Genomic DNA, 21,284 nt, shown 5'->3' with positions numbered 1-21,284 from the left:
ACTTGTATCCTGAAAAACCTGTGCTCAGGTCAAGAAGAAACAAAACCAGACATGAAGCAACTGACTGGGTCACAGTTTGGAAAGGGTCACGACAACGCTGTATGTTATCACATTGATTATTTAACTTCTATGCAAAGTATATCATGCAAAAGGCCCAGCTGGATGAATCCCAAGGTGGAATCAAGATTGCTGGGGGAAATACCAATAAACAGAGGTATGCAGATGATACCACTCCAATGGCAGAAAGCGAAGAGGAACTAAAGAGCCTCTTGATGAAGGTGAAAGAGAGTGGAAAAGCTGACTTAAAGCTCAACATTTAAAAAACCAAGCTCATGGCATCCGGTCCCATCACTTTATGGCACATAGAAGGGGGAAAGTGAAAGCAGTGGCAGATTCTTTTTTCTTGGCTCCAAAATCACTGTGGACAGTGACTGCAGCCATGAATACGAAGACACTTGCTCCTTGGAAGGAGAGCTGTGACAGACCCAGAAAGCACATTACGAAGCAGAGACATCACTTTGCTGACAGTCTGTCTAGTCAAAGCTATGGTTTTTCCAGTAGTTATGTATGGATGTGAGAGGTGGACCATAAAGAAGGCTGAAGAATTGATGCTTTCCAATTGTGGTGCTGAAGAAGACTCTTGGGAGTCTCTTGGACTGCAAGAAGAAGGTTAGGACCAGTCAATGCTAAACCAGTCAAATCGGTCAATCAAACCAGTTGATTTCCAAGGAAATCAACCTTGAATATTCGTTGGAAGGACTAATGCTGAAGCAGAAGCTCCAATACTTTGGCCACGTGATGCAAAGAGCCAACTCACTGGAAAAGACCCTGATGCCGGGAAAGACTGAGGACAAGAGGAAAAGGAGGTGATGAGATGGTTAGACAGCATCACCAACTCAATGGACATGGATTTGAGCAAACTCTGGGAGACAGTGGACGACAGAGGAGCCTGGCTTGCTGCAGTCCATAGGGTGGCAAAGAGTCGGACACGACTTAGCAAGTAAGCAACAGCAACAAAGCATCAAGCCATGAAAAGACACGGAAGAACCGTGGATGGATGTGACTAAGTGAAAGAGGCCCATCTGGAAAGGCTACATATTATGTGAGTCCAGCTCTGTGATGTTCTGAGGAAAGGCAAAACCAGGAGACAGCAGAAAGAGCCCTGGTCGCCAGGGCTCCAGGGGGAAGGAGGGAGGGAGGGATGGATACGCACGGAGGATTTTGAGAGCAGGGGAACTGTTCTGTATGAAGATGCAGGTTTGTTTGTCTGTCTCAGCCATGCCCCAGGGCATGTGGGCTCTTAGTTCTGCTGCCTGGGGTAGAGCCTGTGCCCCCTGCCTTGAAAGCACAGAGTGTTACCCACTGGGTCGCCAGCGAAGTCCCAAAATTATGCTGTATGAAACTATAATGGTGTATACGCGTCAGTACATACTTGTAAGACTCACGGAATGTACAGTATCAAGAGTGAACTCCAGGGATTTCCTGGGTGGTCCAGTGGTTAAGTCTCAGGGCTCTCACTCCCAGGGAGCTAAGATCCTGCGAACAATGTGGTGAGGCAAAAAAAAAAACAAAACAAAAAAAACGGGGTCACTGTCCTAACCCTGAGGCTTCGCAGGCGGTGCTAGTGGTAAGGAACCCGCCTGCCAGTGCAGGAGTCAGAAGAGACACAGGGTCCATCCCTGGGTGGCGAGACCCCCTGGAGGAGGGCACGGTAACTCAGCCCAGTACTCCAGACTGGAGGATCGGGTGGGCAGAGGGGCCTTGTGGGCTGCAGTCCATCTGGTCACAGAGAGTCGGACACGACTGAAGTGGCACAGCACGCACGCTACGCGCCCTTAATTGCTTCCCTCTGCTTCTGAAATAAAGCCCGTGCTCCTCAGGAGGCCCTGGAGGCCTTTCCCACCTGCCTTCTCCACCTCTAACCCCTCTGCCTCAGGTACTGCCTCTCTTTTCTTTCTTCACAGAAGAAAGACTATCCCCATCCTTTCATTTCTCTTTCTAATTCCTCTCCAGCCCCCAGGTGCTTCAAGAGAGTTTATCCCCATTTGGAACAGGTTGCACCTGCTGTGCGTTCACAGCGCCCTGGTGGTCCTCCAGGTTACTTCAGGTATATCGTTACCGTCCATATTTTCTCTGTGCAAGTGTGTGTGTGTGCACGCAGTCCCGGCCGACTCTTTGCGACCCCATGGACTGTAGCCCGCCAGGCTGCTCTGTCCGTGGAAACTTCCGGGCCAGGAGTACTGGAGCAGCTCGCCATTTCCTCCTCCAGGGAATCTTCTTGGCCCAGGATGCAGCCCCCAGCTCTTGCGTCTCCTGCACTGGCAGGCAGATTCGTGACCACGGCACCTCCTGGGAAGCCCATGCAGATACTGTCTATACTATGCTGTCTAGATTCATTTGTGTGCTTCTGGTTTAATACCAGAGCGCATCCATACATTCATCACTCTGTCCCCAACGCTTGACAAAAGCCTGGGCATTACTCGGGAGATGCCCAAGTCATATTCGTGAAATGATACACATGCTGGGCTTGAGACGGAGCAGGACTCTGCTGCCTCCCCTCCAGCATGCCTTTCGCCTGTGGAAAACCTTAGTCAAAGAATATGTTTAATCAGAGAAGTGAGAGATGTGAAAACAGGGAAACTGTCGAAGGAGGCGAAAGAATGACAATGTCACTGAGCAAAGTCAGCGACTTCAGTTCTTTCTCGAGGGCTACAGATACTATTCAAAGCCGTATCCCGTGAGCTGTCTTACCGATACTGAAACATCAGCTGGAAACTGAAACACCAAGTTAACGGCACAATGACTGAACTGCACCCAGGACATGAGCGGCCGCAGTTCCGAGAACTGGCCTCAAAAAGTATAGGAACAAACGGACCGGAACTGATGATTAACTGTACCCAAAACAACAAAGCTGATGCTGCTCAGACCACCGATGAGCCATCAAGATGACTGACTGTTCGAGCTGACTGTGCTGTTTCTGCCGGTAGCACGCCTGGCCCCCTACTCTGTCTATAAAAGCTCTCACTCCCTGCCTGGAGGGTCGGGGGGTGGGCTCTGGAAGTGGTGATGGGCAACAACATTAACTCAACTCAGCCTTTTAAAACCTTTAGGGAAATGTTTTCAGATACACAACAGAAGTAGGAATGATAGTACAATAAACACCTGTGTACTTCTCACCAACATCCAACGATTAACTTTGCGTCTGTGTGCGTGGGCGTCCGACTCTGCGGCCCTGTGAACTGTAGCCCGCCAGGCTCCTCTGCGCCTGGGATTTCCCAGGCGATTGTACCGCAGTGGGTTGCCGTGCCCTCCTCCGGGGGATTGAACCCACTTCTCCTGGGGCTCCCGCATTGCAGGAGGATTCTTTACTGTTGATCCATTGGGGAAGCCCAACCTGTGTCTACTTGCCTTTATAAAGGAAACCAACCCTGAATATTCATTGGAAGGACTGATGCTGAAGCTGAAACTCCCAATACTTTGGCCACTTAATGCAAAGAAGAGAAGATCCTGCTGCTGGGAAAGATGGAAGGCCAAAGGAGGAGGAGGTGGCGGAGGGTGAGATGGTTAGACAGCATTCCTGACTCACTGGACGTGAATCTAGGCAAATTCTGGGACATAGTGGAGGACTGAGGAGCCTGGCGTGCTGCAGCCCATGGGGTCTCAAAGAGTCGGGCACGACTTGGTGACTGAACGATAATAAGTTTGCTTTTATATGTAGGTATATAGATGTCGTGCTAAGTTGTTTCAGGCATGTCAGATATGTAGATACATACACGTAAATGTGTCTGTGGGTGTGCATACCAAAGTCTATTACTTTGGGAGGGGGGCTTTCTTTCTTTCCTGTTCTTACCATTTCAGAAGAAATTTACAGATTCCTAACTGTTCTCCAAAATCTGTTTCTTTTCGTTCAGTTTTATTGAGATCTAATTAATACACAGCACTGTGTAAGTTTAAGGAGCACAATGATTCAACTTACATACATCATGAAGTGATGACTACAATAAGCTAACATTTCTCATCTCATAGATACATAAGCAAAGAAATAGAACAATTCTTTTTTCCTGTGATGAGCACTCTTAGGAGTTACTCTCTTAACTTTTATATGTAAGGTAGAGCAGTATTAATTACACGTAGCATGTTGTACATTACAGTTTCTAGGACTTATTTGTCTTATAACTGAATGCTTGAAGCCACTGGCTACCGTCACCTTAGTCTTCGCCCCGCCGCCACTGCCCCCTGCCATAACGGTGATCTCCTTTTCCATGAATTTGTTCTTCAAGTATAATTGACCTACAACACTGCTAGCTCCTGTTACACAAGATAGAGATTTGATACTTCTATAGATTTCAAAACGTTCGCCACAAGATGTCTAGTTACCATCTGTCACAATACAAAGAGGTTACATAATTCCTCTATTCCCCACACTCTGCATTTCATACCAATGACTAATTTATTTTGCAACCAGAAGTTCGGCCCTCTTCATCTCCCGGTTAATCTCTCTCCTTCCCGCCCCCACCTCCCCTCTGACGACCACCTGTTTGGTTTTTGTATCTGTCACTGTTTCTGTTATTTTGCTCATTTTTTTAGAGTCCACACATAAGTGATAACATGCTTCCTTTCATGTCTTTCTCCATTTACTTCAGTAAGCAGAATACCCTCCGGGTCCATCCCTGTTGCAAAACCCCATCCTTTTTATGGTTGAGTAATGTTCTATATTTTCTTTATCCATTCATCTCTCGGTGGGCCTCTAGTCTGTTGCCATGTCTTGGCTATTGTAAGCAATGCTGCAGTGAACATGAGGCTGCAGATTTGTTTTTTGAATGAGCGTTTTCATTTTCTTCAGATAAATATCCAGAAGTGGGAGTGCCGGATCAAATGGGGCTGTTCCACTTTAAGTTTTCTGAGGAAGCTCCCTTCTGTTTTCCACAGTGGACGCGCCAATTCACATTCCCACCATCAGTGCACAAGGGTTCCCTTTTCTCCACACCTTTGCCAACACTCGTTACTTGTAAATATTTTTTTTTAATAATAGCCATTCTGACAGCGTGAGGTGATAAAACATTGTGGTTTTGATTTGCCTTTCCCTGATGATTAGGGATCATCGGGGGAAAAGATGATATTGAGCATCTTTTTACATGTCTGGTGGCCATCTGTAAGTCTTTTTGGGAAAATGTCTATTCAGAGTGTCTGCCCATTTTTTAATTCGGTTGTTTGGTTTTTTGAAGTTGAGTTGTAGGAGTCCTCTGTATATTTTAGATATTAATCTCTTACCAAAATAGTTTGCAAATATCTTCTCCCATTCAGTAAGCTGTATTTTCATTTGGTTGCCAGTTTTCTTCGCTGTACAAAAGATTTTAAGTTTGAGTAGGTCCCATTCGCTTCTATTTTGTTTCCCTTGCCTGAGGAGACATACCCTCCAAAATATTGCTAAGACTTATGTCAGAGAGCATACTGCCTAAGCTTCCTTTTAGAAGTTTTGCGGTTTCAGGCCCTACATTCAAGTCTTTGATCTGTTTTGAACTTCTTCTGTAATATGGTATGAGAGTTTGTAGTAGTAGTCCAGTTTGATTCTTTAGCAGGTAGTTTAGCCATGTTCCCCAAAACCATTTATTGAAGAGGGTGACATTTCTCCAGAGTTTAAAGATGCTTTCATTCATAGCCATCATATAGTATTACATTGAACAAATGTAATAACTGCCTAACATCATCTAATACCAGTCCACTTTCAAAATTCCCATTATCCTCCGATGTCTACAAGAACAGTTTTTTTGTTTTAGTTTTGTTTCAGAATCAAAGTCAAGCATTTGTTGGGGAGGTCTCTTTTAAAACCTTTTTTTTTTTTAAGTTTACAACAATCACCACGTGACTCTGTTACCACATCATTTTTCCTTAATCTTTCTATCTTATCTCCTGTAAAACCAGTTGTCTTATAGACTATCTCACTTTCTTGATTTATTCAATTGTCTCCTCGGGGGGTGTTGTTTAACTGGTTCCTCCAGCCTCTGTAAACTGAAGGATAGATCTAAAGGCTTGACTGGACTTGGGATCAAGAAAACTTTGGCAAGAAAACTTAATTAAGTGGAGCTGTATACTTCGCACTGCAGCACACAAGTTCAGTTCAATTTAGTCGCTCAGTCGTGCCAACTCTTTGCGACCCCATGGATTGCAGCACACCAGGCCTCCCTGTCAATCACCAACTCCCAGAGTTTACTCAAACTCATGTCCATAGAGTCGGTGATGCCATCCAACCATCTCATCCTGTCATCCCCTTCAACACAGTTCAAAAGCATCAATTCTTTGGCAATCAGCTTTCTTTATAGTCCAACTTTCACATCCATACATGACTACTGGAAAAACCATAGCCTTGATTAGATGGACCTTTGTTAGCAAAGTAATGTCTCTGCTTTTTAACATGCTGTCTAGGTTGGTCATAGCTTTTCTTCCAAGGAACAAGCATCTTTTAAAGCAGCAGATAAGGGACCTCATAAAAAATGTTGGCTGTCCCAGGGTTAATGATAACCCAGTTGGTTAACTGGGTTAAGGTGGGGACAGCCAGATTTTCCTCAGTGTAAAAGTATGTGTTTCTCCTTTGTGGTTGGCAAATAAACAGAGGGATGTATTTGGCAATACAACTTATATTTTGTAGCTGTTTAGTTTATCAAACATGTTCATATATGCACTTAATCAGAACAATATCCCTATGTTTTATTCCTTTTTAACAGAAACGAAAACTGAGGCTGGGAATGCTTAAGTAACTTTCTCAGTCAGAGGGCCAGTAATGAGCAAAGGCATGGCTCAAGCATAAAGGGGTTCACTTTAGTTGAGTTAAAACAATCCTCTAAGCTACATGTAACTGCAGATTTTCAAAGTGCATTTTATTTCCGGAATTCAATAAATGTCTCTTCCCTTTAAAACGTTTTCTAAAAAAGGATATTTTTATTTTCCTGATGCCATGAAGCACATTGACAAGAAAAGGCGATTTGTTTTCCAGCCGGCAGCTATTTCTATTGTCCAGGAAAACTAGCAAAATGTAACAGATGCCAGGTTCCCGCAAACCCCGTTTGTTAACAAGAGTTCCAAATGTTAAATGAGTTACAGAAGTTGTGACTTTCACAGATGTGTGAACAAAATCAGTGTACCTAAAATATTCTGTGCAAAGTTAAGCATACACACGTGCGCTTATGATGCTAAAACCAAGGGCCTTTAGGACTGTTAGAGACATGGGTCCAAGTACAAATAAAGTCAGGTCCTCGCAAGTCCACTTACGCCTCACAGCTGGGTCAGCAACTACTGGCACAAAATCAGGAGAAGCATATGACAGTCTAGAATCAAGAGATAAAGTGTGTGGTACTATGATGAGCAAACCAGGAAAGGGAGTTAGAATGGTGGATTCTGGAGGACACTGGGGAAGCCATTTCTGGGGTCCCCAGGAACTCGGGCCTCCAGCTAGCAGGGAAAAACTCAGGCAAAGGCCGACTACGCAGAAACACTCTTCCTAACAAACTGGCGATCTTAGCTCAGAAAGAGCGACTCCAACACTGACACAGAGCATCAAAACACGCGTTAGAGAAACCGACAGGCTTTGGCCACTCGCAAACTTCCCGAAGGCGGAAGCAGACGGGCACGCCCCCGAATTGCTCGTCCCGGATTTTATTGGCTGCCCTGCCGCCCCCTCTCAATTGGTCTCTTTCATTGGTCAGAAGTGTCACGCTCCTGCGTTCACAGACAATTCCAGGAGCCAATCACCTCCAATCACCGCCCCGGCTCTTCGCCGCCTTGTGAGTGACATCCACTCCAACCAATAATAAATGAGAGTGAAGATGTGACGCGTGGACTCCACCCCTTTTCCCTCAACGCGTTCAGTGAATGGCAGTAAAGGTTGAGCAGCTGATATTAACCACCAATCCGTAAGGGCGGAAGAGAGCCACGGAGACGACCGCTGGGAGGAGGTGACGTGGCGGTGACGAGTGCACAAACTGCATGAGTGGCAGAAATATTGGCCAATCGACAGCCACACAGGCTGGGCGGTCTGCATTCTCGAGTCCTCCCTGAGCGCCGGAGACTTCGGGAAAGCGCCAATGAGCTTGACTTGAGTCTGATTGGCCTTCACCTGCACCAATCGGCGGCAGGCCTGGCGGAAGCGTCCCTCCTCGGACGCTCACTGGGCGCTGCGATATGACAGGCCCCAGAGAAATGCCAATGGCCTAGGGGCCCTGCGCAAGTGACACTCGGCCGCACCAATCGACTTTCTTCTTCCCCGTGGCCGGCCTGGCGGGGCGGGGACGCTGCGCGGCGGCGGTGGCTGAGGCGCTCGCCGAGTGGGGCCCTCCGGGAGGCGACGGCGGCTCTCGTAGGCGGTTCCGGTCGTGTATCAGCGGGCGGCGGCGGTTCATGGCGGCGGCGGAGCTCAGAGGAGCGCTGGGCCCGGGCCCGGCCACCATGGCGGCCCCGGGCGGCGGCGGCGCCGGTCCCCCCGGGGCGGGAGGTGGAGGCGCCGGCGGCCGCGGAGACTCCGGGCCGGGCTCCGGGCTCGTGCCGGGTGCGGCGGCCGCGGTGGCGGCGGGCGGACCGGGCCCTGGGGCCGGGGCCGTGGCGGCGGCGGGCCCGGCTCCCGCGCCGCCGGCGGGGGGCTCTGGCGGCTCGGGCGCCGGGGGCTCGGGCTCGGCTCGCGAGGGCTGGCTCTTCAAATGGACCAATTACATCAAAGGCTACCAGCGGCGGTGGTTCGTGCTGAGCAACGGGCTCCTCAGCTACTACAGGTAACTGCTTCCGGGGCGCGACCCCCGCCGGCCGCCGCACAAGCCCACCCTCGCGAGAGGGGCCGCGCCGGGACGTACGGCGCCGCCCGCGTGCCCCGCCCTCGGCGCCCCGGCCCCGGCCGCGGCCCCGCCGGTTGTTCCGGGGGCATCGCGTCTCCTCTTGAGTTGCGTCCGCAGCCGCGCCGCGGGGCAGTGAGGAGTGCGCAGGGGGGGCGCCGGTGTCGGTGCTCACGGGGGCAGAGCCCGGGCACCGCTCCCGGGCAACTTGCTGTCAAGAGTCCCGAGGCTTGGTGGTCTGTGCCCCGGCTCCAGAATTCAGGGTTGGTAGCGGCCCTTGACGCTCCCGCCGTTGTTCCCTCCACGCTCAGGCACAAGGACGCCACGCACAGGGTGGCCTCGGGGTCTGTCCCCAGTCCTTGTCTCCTCAAGATTCGCCTCAGCTCTCGCCTGTGCCCAGCCCACACGGAGACGCGCCCTCCCAAGGGGAGACCATTAAGTGTTCCAGCCAGGATTGCTGGGGGCCAGCCGGTTAGTTCGGGTCAGGTTTCCTCAAAAGAAGAGCCCATGTCTTTCGTTGACTCCTGTTAGCAGCGCTTGTGTTGGGACGTTTGTTACACGTTTGTGGTGACTCACAGTCTTGCCATAACATAGCATGCTTTTGGCTATGAGTATTACGGTAGATAGATAGGTTGGATACTGGATTTGGGGACAGGACATGAACATGTTCTGAGTGCTAGACAGTTTGGACAGGTGTGTTACGTACACTATTCTTTGACTCCCAACGGCAACCTGGAAGTTAGGAGATATTCCCACCTTACCAGTGAGGAAACGCAGACAGCTTGGGCAGCTTTCCCAAGGTCTTGAGTCAGAATTTGAAACTAGTTCTTTTCATACCAACACAGCCTAAAACCCAGGTTAGTGTTACGTGAATCAGTCAGATAAAGAGAGAACTACTTGTCTACAGCAAGTTTATAGATACCACGCGCTGTGTGTGTTATACAAAATGTATAGACGTCTTCTTTAAGGAAGATTTTGCTTAATATAGTGTAATTTCTAAGTGAAATCTTTTTATAAAGACTATTCTATTTGAGACCCAAAAGAGTGTTGTTAAGACTATATTTCTTGCCCTCTGCCAGGAGTCGCTTTGCCGCTGGGACAGTTGGGGGGAAGGAATCTCTTTTCCGTCGACTTCATCGTCTTGACTCTTAAAGAATCTTGCAAGGGAATTGAAGATTGGAGTTGGAGGCTGTTGAAGTAGGAGCGCATTCTTGCCTGGCCTCTAACAGGGCAGAAAACGCTTCAGTGCCTCCTCACTGCTGAAGTGACATTAATTGTGAACGTTTATGTGTGTCATTTGAATCACTCAGAATTGATTTTCGTTTTTAATTTTCCTTTTTAATTACTTGTCCGGGATTGTAAGTTTAAGGTTAAATCCCGATTCTAAAGTTTTGGTTTGTTCCACAGTTTTTCCCTTGCTCAAGTTCATGTTTTCCTGTTACACTGACCATCATTGTAATGTTAACTGATTCATATCTTAGCTTGGCATACAAGTCAGTATTAACACTGATTCCCCATTTTTCAATAGTTGTGTATCAGCTGAGAGCCTTAATGTGTGGTCATTTTTCCTCATGCAAGTTTTTAATCAGATCCACTTTCCAGCCCAGTTTTGTCTTTAATCAGTACCTGTCTTGGTCAGTATTGATCTTGGTTGGACAGTAATAATGTATATGTTGTTATCTCTTAAGTACTTGTAACCAGTTTTAATTTCTCTCCTATAAGAGCTAGTGGTACCTGTCTGACTACAGCTAGAATGCCTTCCCAAACATACCAAACCGTGTATTGGGAAATATGCCATGGGCCTGTCCTTGCCAGCCAAGACCGTTCCACCCACAAACCAACCAAGGAACAGCATTCAGAATTATCAAGTCTACACGCTACCCTCAAAATCACATTGAAGCCCTTTCTATCAACCAGTTGGTATTCTTCCAAACTGGTTCTTTGGATCCCCATGTTCTTAGGGTTCATTTAGCCAAGTCGTCTTGCCTCCTGCTTTTCATGCCTCCAAAACCATCTCCTGTATATGCCTTTTACAAAATACGGTTTTCTTTTTAACCAAGTGCTTCCTAAACCCATCCTCTGATGAACTGTCCTAATAGGTTTTGGCAAGCCTTCTTTTTACCTATCCTGTTCTTCGTTATATACAAAGTTACACAGCTGTCCTGTTACTTAAAACCATATGTAGAATCCTAGCTCTCCCAGACACATAGTGACAAGCCTTTAGTATTAGTTTTCTTGGCTAGCTTCTAGAGTTGAAGCTACTATTTTGGCTGGCCTTTTCCAGGCAGAACTTACTAATCAGAAAACACCACCTAATACTGTGGTGCCTGAGGAACTTCTCTTGCCCCTGAAAAGCCTGTCTTTTGAAATACTTCTGCACTAATCATTTAGAAGCAGAGGTGTATCTGCTTGAGCCCAAGAGCTCTAGGATCAAGCCTGCCTGAACTTCCAGAGTCCTTTGGTATTTTTAAAAGTACCATAGACTGTATGATTCGGGAAACTTTTTTAGTTCATGGACATGACCTGAGCAGAGGAGATTCCTAGGAAACGGCCTGTGGAAAAGATCAGCGCCTTGTGAGGAATGTGGCAGAAGGTCCGAGTCGCACCTTTGGAGTAGAAAGTGAGGGTGAGCTGGTAACTCAGCCTGCATTATTCATAATGTAACTGAAGTGTGGGGTGGGGGATGGGAGGAGGAGTCGAAAGAGCAGGAGTCACGTTACAGCATGGCAGGTGCGGGAGGTGGAAAATGGCCTGGTTTATTGAGACCCCTGCCCTCCCCACCGGCGATCCCATGCCTCTCGTCTGTGCATCTGAGGAAGAAAAACCAGTTTCACGTGACAGACCGGACAATAGCCAAGCTGTCTTCCTAAGCACAGGAAGCAGGCTTCCTCAAGCCTGCCCCAGTCCTGGCTTCCAGAGATGGAGGAGCGTTGTCTCTCAAGCCTGCCCCAGTCCTGGCTTCCAGAGATGGAGGAGTGTCGTCTCTCAAGCCTGCCCCAGTCCTGGTTTCCAGAGATGGAGCTAGTGCCGTCATTTCCGGCATGCAGGAATTTGGGATGTGCCAGAAAGAGAGATGGCCCTGCTTTGCACGCTGGCAGTTGGCAAAGGACTTTGACCTCTTTCTGTTCCAAGTTGGTCAGGGAAAACTGCAGTCTCAACATGCAGGTCCCCTGGGCAGCTCGGCGGGTGGCGGGGAAATGAGCGCAGGTCGCCCTGCGCTGGCAGCTCTGTTTCGTGCCAAGTCTCTTGTAGCTTATTGTCACTGAGCAGGGCTGTAAGGCTCAAGAGTTGGCCTATTAATAGAGCTGTCAGTCAGTAGCAATGAAGAAAAGTTTACACCCAGTCCTCTCAGAAGAGATTTGCTGAATTTCTCCTAGCTATTAATAGGGTGGCTTAGGAGTTCCCACCAATAGAGGTCAGTGGACCTTAGGAAAGAACATATTCCTGAAGGATTATACCACTCCGTGCTCCTTTAATGAGTATTCTTTCTTCACTCCCACGGAGAGCTAGTGACTCCTCTTTCATATCATTTAAGCTGTAGTCAGTATTTAACGGCTTCCCTGGTGGCTCTGGTAAAGAATCTCCCTGCCAGTGTGGGAGACGCGGTTCCATCCCTGGGTTGGGATGATCCTCTGGAGAAGGGAATGGCAACCCACTCCAGTGTTCTTACCTGGGGGATCATCCTGTGGACAGAGGACCCTGGTGGCCTACAACCCATGTGGTCGCAGAGAGTCAGATACCACTCAGCAGCTGAGCATACACACAAAATATTTAATACTCTAAACATCTAAGTGTGCCTTACATGTCTGCAAGATGGTTTTAAGAGTGGTATGGCAGTTCTCACTGGCTGAGTTATAGTGGATTGGGGGGAGTGGATTGTTCAATATTTGTAAAATGGAGCTATTCTTTTAACTTCTTTTTTTTTTTTGGCCATACCACATGTCATGTGGGATGTAACCCGTGTCCCTTGCCCTGGGAACACAGCATCTTAACCGTTGGCCTGCCAAAGAACTCCCTCTTTCTCCTAGAGAATGAGATGATTATACAGAATTTGGTTGCATGAATTTATAGAGCACCCTTTGATAATTGTATCTTGCTAAATGAAAGGTAACTCCTGACTGTGAAGGGGCCTGAGGGGACTCTTGGGGGTGATGGAAGTGTTCTCCATCTTGACTGGAGGTGGTTGCACAATTGTTTACATTTGTCCAGACTCACTAAATTGTACACTTAAAATTGCTGGGTTAATGCTGTTTGTAGCTCAGGGTGAGGGGAAGAGCGGAGCCGTAAACTCCACTCAGAACACGCAGGCTCAGAAGCCTGCTGATCGGCTTTTTAATGGGAGGGGGCCACGCGAGGGGCGTGACCGCGGCACGTGCGAAAGGCTCGGAGCTGTGGCGCGGCGCGCGTCCGCTCAGCTGTCTGGCTCGTTGCAGGTCCAAGGCGGAGATGCGGCACACGTGCCGCGGCACCATCAACCTCGCCACCGCCCACATCACGGTGGAGGACTCCTGCAACTTCGTCATCTCCAACGGGGGCGCGCAGACCTATCACCTGAAGGCGAGCTCGGAGGTGGAGCGGCAGCGCTGGGTCACGGCCCTGGAGCTGGCCAAGGCCAAGGCGGTGAAGATGCTGGCCGAGTCAGGTGGGGCGAGCCCCTGGGGATGCTCCGTTCGCCCTGATCTCGCAGACCTCCTTTGCCCCCACTGTCATCTAATTACCAGCTGTCTGCTGGCTGCCCAGCGGGCAGACTCTCTCTTGGAGGGCTGGTTTTCAGCCCGGCAGTTCAGCCCCTCAGGGGACGTCTGGTGATGTCTGGAGACGTCTTGTTACCACTGAGAGGGGCGGTGTTCCTGACACGCGGGTCAGAGGCCAGAGCTGCTGCTGAAGCTCCCACCAGCATTCAGGACAGCCCCCCACCTGTCCCCGCCAGAGGCAGCTGGCCCCAAATGTCAGAATGGTTGAGACTGGGAAACTCTTGTCTTAGAAGCATGGCAGTTAGCTTTTGCCTTCTAATGCCCACCAACTGCCTTAAAATCTTGAGAAAGGATGATTTTATTGATAAATCAGGTTTGATTTATTTATTTTATTGATACATCAGATCCAAACTGATAAACTCACAGGTTGGCTCTGTCCTTAACTGTTTCCTTTTCTCCTGACATCTTCTTACCTAACTGGTTGTTTAGTTGAATTGAAACCAGCAATCTCTGTAGACTGCCAAAGCATGATGTCAGAGACCCCTGACGGAGGGGTTGCTCCCACGGGTCTGGGCAGAGGAGCTCCAGCTGTCCCTCATCCCTACCTGATGCCTGGGTCGGTGGCCGGAGCTGTTTCATGCCTAAGACACATGGGAAAAAATTACTTGCGGTATTTTCTGTGAAAAATCTTTATTTTGCTACCATAGTCTCACTAAAAAGCACAGTCTGGTTATGTTTTGATTTTTCTTAAAGGAAAGTGGTAGTTTAATCATACGGAGCTTGTTTGCTTAGAGCTGACCGTGCTGCTCACTTGCTGCCTTCTTTTCATCTCTTGTTCTTATCTCTTGTGGTTCCCCATGCTGTGTTTAATGTCTCTTAAGCAATGAAAGCGGAGAAGGCAATGGCACCCCATTCCGGTACTCTTGCCTGGAAAATCCCATGGACCGAGGAGCCTGGTGGGCTGCAGTCCATGGGGTCGCTAAGAGTCAGGGCTGAGCGACTTCGCTTTCACTTTTCACTTTCATGCACTGGAGAAGGAAATGGCACCCCACTCCAGTGTTCTTGCCTGGAGAATCCCAGGGACGGGGGAGCCTGGGGGGCTGCCGTCTGTAGGGTTGCACAGAGTCGGACACGACTGAAGCGACTCGGCAGCAGCAGCAAGCAATGAAAGGAAAGTTTCCTGCTTTATAAATCTCTGGGTCACAGGCTATATTCTGATTCTGGCCCTGCCCCTCTGTCCAGCAGATATAGATAGGGCAGGTCTTTCCTTGTTTGTTTTGATTTTAGTGCCGATTTTAGCTCCCCCAGAGAAAGTGACGTGGCTAGAAAAGAACTTTGCAGTTACACAGCGTTAAGGACAAACCTGCCGGTTAGAGGCAGGCACAGCCCCTCCGTAACCTGTGATTCAGGGGGCATTTAACAGAAGGCCCTGCACGGCTTTCAGCGGTGGCTTCAGTGTCGGATAAAGTCATCGTGAAGTTCCTGAGTCCTCCTGTAGGAAAGAGGAATTGATCGCCCTTTCAGGATATGAGTGTGGTTCACAGAGGGCTGGGCTGCAGCTCAGCCCAGGACATACAGGGGCCTGCCAGTCACCCAACAGATGATTGTGGGTTGGCATTCACAGTCAGATTGACTGTTTTGGGCCCCTCACACTAGGGTGAAAGGCTCAGTAGTCCATTCCCAGCCATAAGAACCGTCTAGCTTCTCCACCCCGACCTCTCATCACTAGTTCACAGACCTCGGTGGGCATCGGAAGCACCCAGCCAGCTTTGCGAAGTGCAGATTCCCGGACCTTGCCTCACGCCTGCCAGATCAAAGCCTTTCCAGGTGTGGGGCAGAGACTGCACCTTTAGGAAGAACCCCAGGTGGGCCCTGAGGGGGTTGGATGAGGGTGGTCCAAAGATGCCGGCCTCCAGTTAGAAGGCAAGTAAGTACTAGGGATGTCGTGGACAGCACGTGACTGTGGTGAGCTCTGCTGTGTGGTGTTTGCAAGTTGCCAGGAGAGCAGTTCCTGAAAGTCTCATCGCAGGGAAAAGCCTTCCTTTTGTGTCTGTGTGAGGTGACGCAGGTTAGTTACTTTAATCATTTCCCGATAGGTGTATGTGCTGTGCACCTCAAACTTAAAACAGCATCGCACGTCAATTACATCTCGATAAAACTAGAAAAGCGGGAGTAGGAGAAACGCCCATTGTTGTCTGCCCCGGTGTCCGCCCCAGGAGGGCCGAGGACCGGGGCTGGAGAGTCCCCCGGTGGCGGTGAGCCCGGCTGGTCACGGCGCAGGCTGAGGGCTGGCCTGCTCGCGGGCGGACTGGGAGAGTTCCGGCTCTCGGCCCTGGGCCCGGAGTCCCATTGCTCCCCTTCTCGCCCCACAGATGAGTCGGGAGACGAAGAGTCCGTCTCCCAGACCGACAAGACGGAGCTGCAGAACACCCTGCGGACCCTGTCCAGCAAGGTGGAGGACCTGAGCACCTGCAACGACCTGATCGCCAAGCACGGCACGGCGCTGCAGCGCTCGCTCAGCGAGTTGGAGGCCCTGCGGCTGCCGGCCGAGAGCAGCGAGAAGATCAAGCAGGTCAACGAGCGCGCCACGCTCTTCAGGATCACGTCCAACGCCATGATCAACGTGAGCGCCCTGCGGGCACGGCCGCCCCGCCCACGTGCTGGGGAAAGGCCACGCCCCCTCCCCCACCCCGTGCTGGAAGGCTGTGATTGTAGACCATAGGTCCTGCCTCCTTGTTCAAGGGATTTGAGTTGCAGCGTCTGTTGCGTGAAACTGAATAGGGTGCAGGGATAGAATGACCTTGCGTGCTGCCCTGCTCGAGTCATCAGGAGGGCACTGCCCAGCCAGGCTTCTACCGCAGCAGGGCCTCTGATGGTAACGCTGAGTCCTTCATCTCTCGGGTTGCGACTCTTTCTTTCTCTTTTCCTTTCTTTCTTTGGTTTTCTTTCTTCCTCCCTCCCTCCTTATCTGGTTTTCTTTATCTGTTGGAGCTGAAGGATCTTCATGGATCCTTGCCACCTTTCTGTTCTTTGAGATTCCCACTGGAGGCTGACCCCTGCTTTGCTAGTGCACGCTGGCCTGCGGTGTGGTAAGTGGGGGCCTGGGTCAGGTATTACTGAGAACCTTGGAATCCGGTGAGTCTCACCTTTAGTCTTTGAGAGGTGAGGGAGCTCTAGGTGATAGAGCTTCCCTGGTGGCTCAGATGGTCAAGAGTCTGCCTGCAATGCAGGAGACACGGGTTTGATCCTTGGGTCGGGAAGATCCCTGGAGAAGGAAATAGCAACCCACTCCAGTATTCTTGCCTGGAGAATCCCATGGACAGAGGAGCCTGGCGGGCTACAGCTCATGGGGCTGCAAATAGTCAGACACAACTGAGCAACTAACACTTCAGCGTACTTCTGGGTGATAAGATGACATACTCAACCTTGGGCACTTTTCTTTCCAAAAGAAGGGACCCGTGCTTCTGCCCCCTTGTGACTCGTAGCTCGGGCGACTGTCATGGGTCTGTGGGATGCTTGGAGGCAGGGCTCCAGGTAAACCCAAAGTCCCACTGGCGCTGGTGATGTGGGGCAGATACTGGGTGATAGGTATGGAATGAGTGCAGAGTCTATAAACAGTGCCACGCCCCCTCTGCTGGAGACTGGCCCTCACCTGGCAGGTTCTGTTAGTCAGCTTCCAGGTAGGAACACGAGAGCATAGTTCTCAAGGCCCGTGAGAAGTCTGCTCTGTGAGAAGGGGCTTACACAGGTGGTGCTTTTGTTTTCCTGTCTACTTAAACGGGAGGAACTTAACACTTCCCGATAGCTCAGTTGGTAAAAGATCTGCCTGCAATGCAGGAGGCCCCGGTTTGATTGCTGGGTCGGGAAGATCCCCTGGAGAAGGGAAAGGCTGCCCACTCCAGTGTTCTTGGACTTCCCTTGTGGCTCAGCTGGTAAAGAATCTGCCTGCAGTTCGGGAAACCTAGGTTCGATCCCTGGGTTGGGAAGGTCCCTGGAGGAGGGCATCGCAACCCACTCCAGTGTCCTGGCCTGGAGAGCTCCATGGACTCAGCCCATGGGATGAGAAAGACCTGGACACAGCTAAGCTACTTTCACACTGCCTTCAGTAGGGCCAGATTTTTTCCCTTGTTGAAGAAGTGATAACGATTCTGTTTAGAACTAGTTTAGTTTGTGCGGGTCTCAGAGATCAAAAGTCTTTTCCTCTGACCAAGGGAAGTTCTACTTTCCTGCATTTAAAATCCCTTAATAGAAAGCTGTGGTGACTTTTATTTCCATGCCCTGTTCTGAAACACGGAGCACTCTTCTGTGCTCTGACTCACACAGAGGTGAGTAGAGAAGCTGTTCTGTCCATTGAAGGGTTGGGGGCAGATCAGCGCCTCCCAGCAGCGCCCGTCCGCGTTCTACACTCCAGCGCGGGCGGGCACCTGTGTCTCTGAAGTCCGGTCCTGTGCTCTTTCCAGACTCTTCCACCTCTTGGTGCCTGTTTTTCGGTCCTCCTGTGATCAGGAGAACTCATGAATCATACAGGGCATTTAATCAATAGTACATAAATATATGTATGAAATAGGACAGCTCAGGAAACAGTCGTCTGTTGCCTTTTATTCAAGTCTGCTCCCATGTCAGTTTTTTTTCTACTATGATAAATATTTGCTACAGAAAACACCTCTTGATTTAAAAATGTCTCGTAAACCGAAACTTTATTTTGAACTTTTTCTTGAAAATATGCTTGTCTTCGTTCCTGGGGAGAACCCTTCTTCCCTAGGTTCTAGGTGCCCCGTTGGTGCCAGTTCTCATTCTGGTCTCCAGAGTGCGCTGCCTTTGCCCCTTTTGTAGCCAGTTGTTGCTGGAAAGGCGTTTTTTTTAATCCATGTACTGTTTCCTAGGGGATAATGGCAAGGCCTGAAAAGTGCTGTGTAGCACATCACGTCTCAAAACAGGCAGTGTCAATGCAAAGGAAGAGCGCGTGAATTCGCTCAGCTGCCTGCTTGCTTAGGATACAGCTTTTCTTGCTACCAGGGTGGGTCTCTAAGCAGGGCAGTGAATTTGACACTGTGTTAATGTATCCATTTTCTAACTCAGTGAAGACGGTTGAGCACCTTCTGTGTTCTAGGCCCAGTGCTCGGGAATATGGCTGTGGTCCCTGCCCTCAGGGAGATTACTCTCCGTTTAGGGGCTGAGAGGTGAACAGATGGTTATGGAGTGTGCTGAGCGCCCCGACAGATGTGGGCACAGGTTGCTGTGCTGTAATCCTTGGGGGCGTCCAGCTCAGACCAGGAGGATTCGAGAAGGTAACACCTCAACTAAATGCTGGAGGGCCTGAGAAAGTCTTCCTGTAGAAAAAAGGCACCTCTGATTCGGGGCCGTGGAGTCCAGCGGCCCCAGCTAACCATCTCTATAGCCGGGGGTGCCTCCTTCCTCTGTGACCCCAGTTCCATTTCTGTAAGTGGCGATGGTCCTGCTCTTGCGGTGTGGAAAGGCTTTCATGAGCTCATGGGTGTCGAGAGGTGGGCACAGTGCCCGGCATGCCCTCACCTCTCGCTGACCAAGTTGTCACTGGTCTCGGGACGTGGGTGAGGAGCCGGTCCCCGTGTGGCGGGGGCGCATCCTGCCCTGCAGGGTCTGCGAGCCTCTCCGGTGGAGGAGGGAGCCGAGAGAAGGCTGAAGAGGCGTTCAGGTGGGCGGGGACGCTGTGTGTGCAGATCTTGCATGGGCTTGGCAGGGGGTGGGTTAGGAGGGGACGAGGCCGACTTTGGTGCAGGCGTAACTAGTCACGGTCACCTTATTCAGTGACGACTCTGAGCCAGGTCCTTCTGTGAGCTCTACCTGTTTCTGTTGAGCAATGCTGTGAGAGCGCTGCGCTTGTCATTCTTGCCTCACAGATGAGGATGTGAGGCGCCTCTCTGTTTAATCAGTTGCCAGAGTCCAGTTAGACAGTGGGATGGAGCTGTGACGACCCAGGGTATGTTCTCTGTGCCGCCTCGAGTACGGAGCTTGGAAAGAAGTGTGAAGATCCCAGCAATATCAAAGAACAGTCCGTAGGCGCTGATCGTTGGACTCGGGGAGCGGGGAAGACTCAGAGTCCAGGAAGACCCTTGCTTCTCTGCCAGTGAGAAGATGCCAAGTCAGAAAGGGAGCGTGGTGAGCCCGGTAGGGGCCCAGTGATGTTGAGCTTGCTTTGAGCTGTTGGGTAGGCAGTTGGGTAGTCTGACCTGTGGCTCCCTGAGCACAAAGCCGGAGCTCCTGACTCCATAGGCCTTAGTCCATAGGTCAGGGCTGAAACCATGGCAGCAGATATTCTATTTACCTTTTAGTTTCTCTTTAGCATTGTCTAGACTTTTAAGCTTCCGTTGCTTCCTTTCTCCATTTATTTATTGAGCAAACTTTATGGACTCCCACTGTGTACAAAGCGGCCAAGTTAGGAGCTGGAGATAAGCATGTGAATAAGCTATAAATGGTATCTTCAAGTCACTCATGATCCATCTGGAGAGAAAGTCACGATCGGATGCTGTGGATGCTGAGAAATAGAAATATGTGCAAAGTGCTGCGGAAGCAGAGGAGAGCCTGGCTCCTCTGGGCATGGAGGCAGGGGGTGTCACGGAGAAGTAACTTTGCCATAGGTCTCAAAGAATGAGGAGTACTTGGCCAAGTAGAGGAAGGGGGCGGAGGGCATCCTAGGCCACGCGAACAGCTCCGGCGGAGATCTGCGTGTCTGAGAAGGGTGTGCGGCCCAGGGGCTCCGTGACAGGGTGGGGCCGCCGGGGCCCTTTGCGTCGGCAGCCAGCTGTCTGGCCTGGGTCTGAAACCCACATGGAGCCTGGGGTGGGACTGAGCACCGACGGGTTTGTGTCCTCTCTCGAGGTCACATAGGCGTCGGCTTTTTGAGGTCGGTGGTTCTCTTAGGGACCGATATACAAACCAAGGAAGTTCCCCCTATTCGGGGTGATGCGGTGCAGACTCAGCTGTTGAGTTCCTCTGCTGTGGGCGGCTTGAGTGTGGTCAGGAATGGGTCGGAAGCCACACTCGGCGCCCCAGGCTTTCTCTGCCCTCCGGGTCAGCAGGCCTCCTCTGGAGCAGCTCCCGTGCCGCCACAAACCTGGGTCTAGGCTTGTTGCTCAGCTGGCATCCGTGTGGTCCTCACGACCAGGAGAATGCTGAACCGCCGTGACAGCCACACTCAGCGTTTTCTGTTTATTTTCTGCATTGATCACTGCGCTTCGCTGGCTCGGGCTCCCAGAGCGAGGTTACTCAGCGGGCTTCCAGAGATAGGGGGGACTCTGACTGGTCGCGTTGAGGGGACCCACGTGCGCTTTGCCTCCATGCAGGCTTGCAGAGACTTCCTCGTGCTGGCCCAGACCCACAGCAAGAAGTGGCAGAGGTCGCTGCAGTACGAGAGGGACCAGCGCATCCGCCTGGAGGAGACCCTGGAGCAGCTGGCGAAGCAGCACAACCACCTGGAGAGGGCCTTCCGGGGGGCCACGGTGCTGCCTGCAGGCGCGCCCGGCGCCGGCCCCGGCAAAGGTGGGGGGCTCGGGGCGGGAGCGGCCGGCCGGCCAGTGGCACCAGCAAAGGTGGGGGGCTGGGGGCTCAGGGCGGGAGCGCCCGGCGCCGGCCCCGGCAAAGGTGGGGGGCTCGGGGTGGGAGCGTCCGGCCGGCCAGTGGCGCCGGCAAAGGTGGGGGGCTCGGGGTGGGGGGCATCCAACCGGCCAGTGGCGCCGGCAAAGGTAGAGGGCTCGGGGGCTGGGGGGCTCGGGGCGGGGGGCATCCGACCGGCCAG

The 21,284-nt window shown here is 51.0% G+C and overlaps 1 protein-coding gene across 2 annotated transcripts in view; it reads left to right on the top strand.

The window, feature by feature from the left end:
- The first annotated feature begins 8,391 nt into the window (after positions 1–8,391).
- Positions 8,392–21,284, top strand: part of OSBP (oxysterol binding protein) — a 28,384-nt gene continuing 15,491 nt past the window's right edge. For both annotated transcript variants that reach the window (XM_052653331.1, XM_052653330.1), the window contains exons 1-4: positions 8,392–8,759; positions 13,250–13,458; positions 15,883–16,133; positions 20,833–21,028. In XM_052653331.1, the coding sequence (XP_052509291.1) occupies positions 8,392–8,759; positions 13,250–13,458; positions 15,883–16,133; positions 20,833–21,028 (1,024 nt within the window). The remainder of the gene's footprint in view (positions 8,760–13,249; positions 13,459–15,882; positions 16,134–20,832; positions 21,029–21,284) is intronic.

The sequence above is a fragment of the Budorcas taxicolor genome, chromosome 15 (genome assembly GCF_023091745.1).
Source record: "Budorcas taxicolor isolate Tak-1 chromosome 15, Takin1.1, whole genome shotgun sequence".
Taxonomy (NCBI): Eukaryota; Metazoa; Chordata; class Mammalia; order Artiodactyla; family Bovidae; genus Budorcas; species Budorcas taxicolor.
This window is presented reverse-complemented; position numbering and strand designations above follow the sequence as displayed.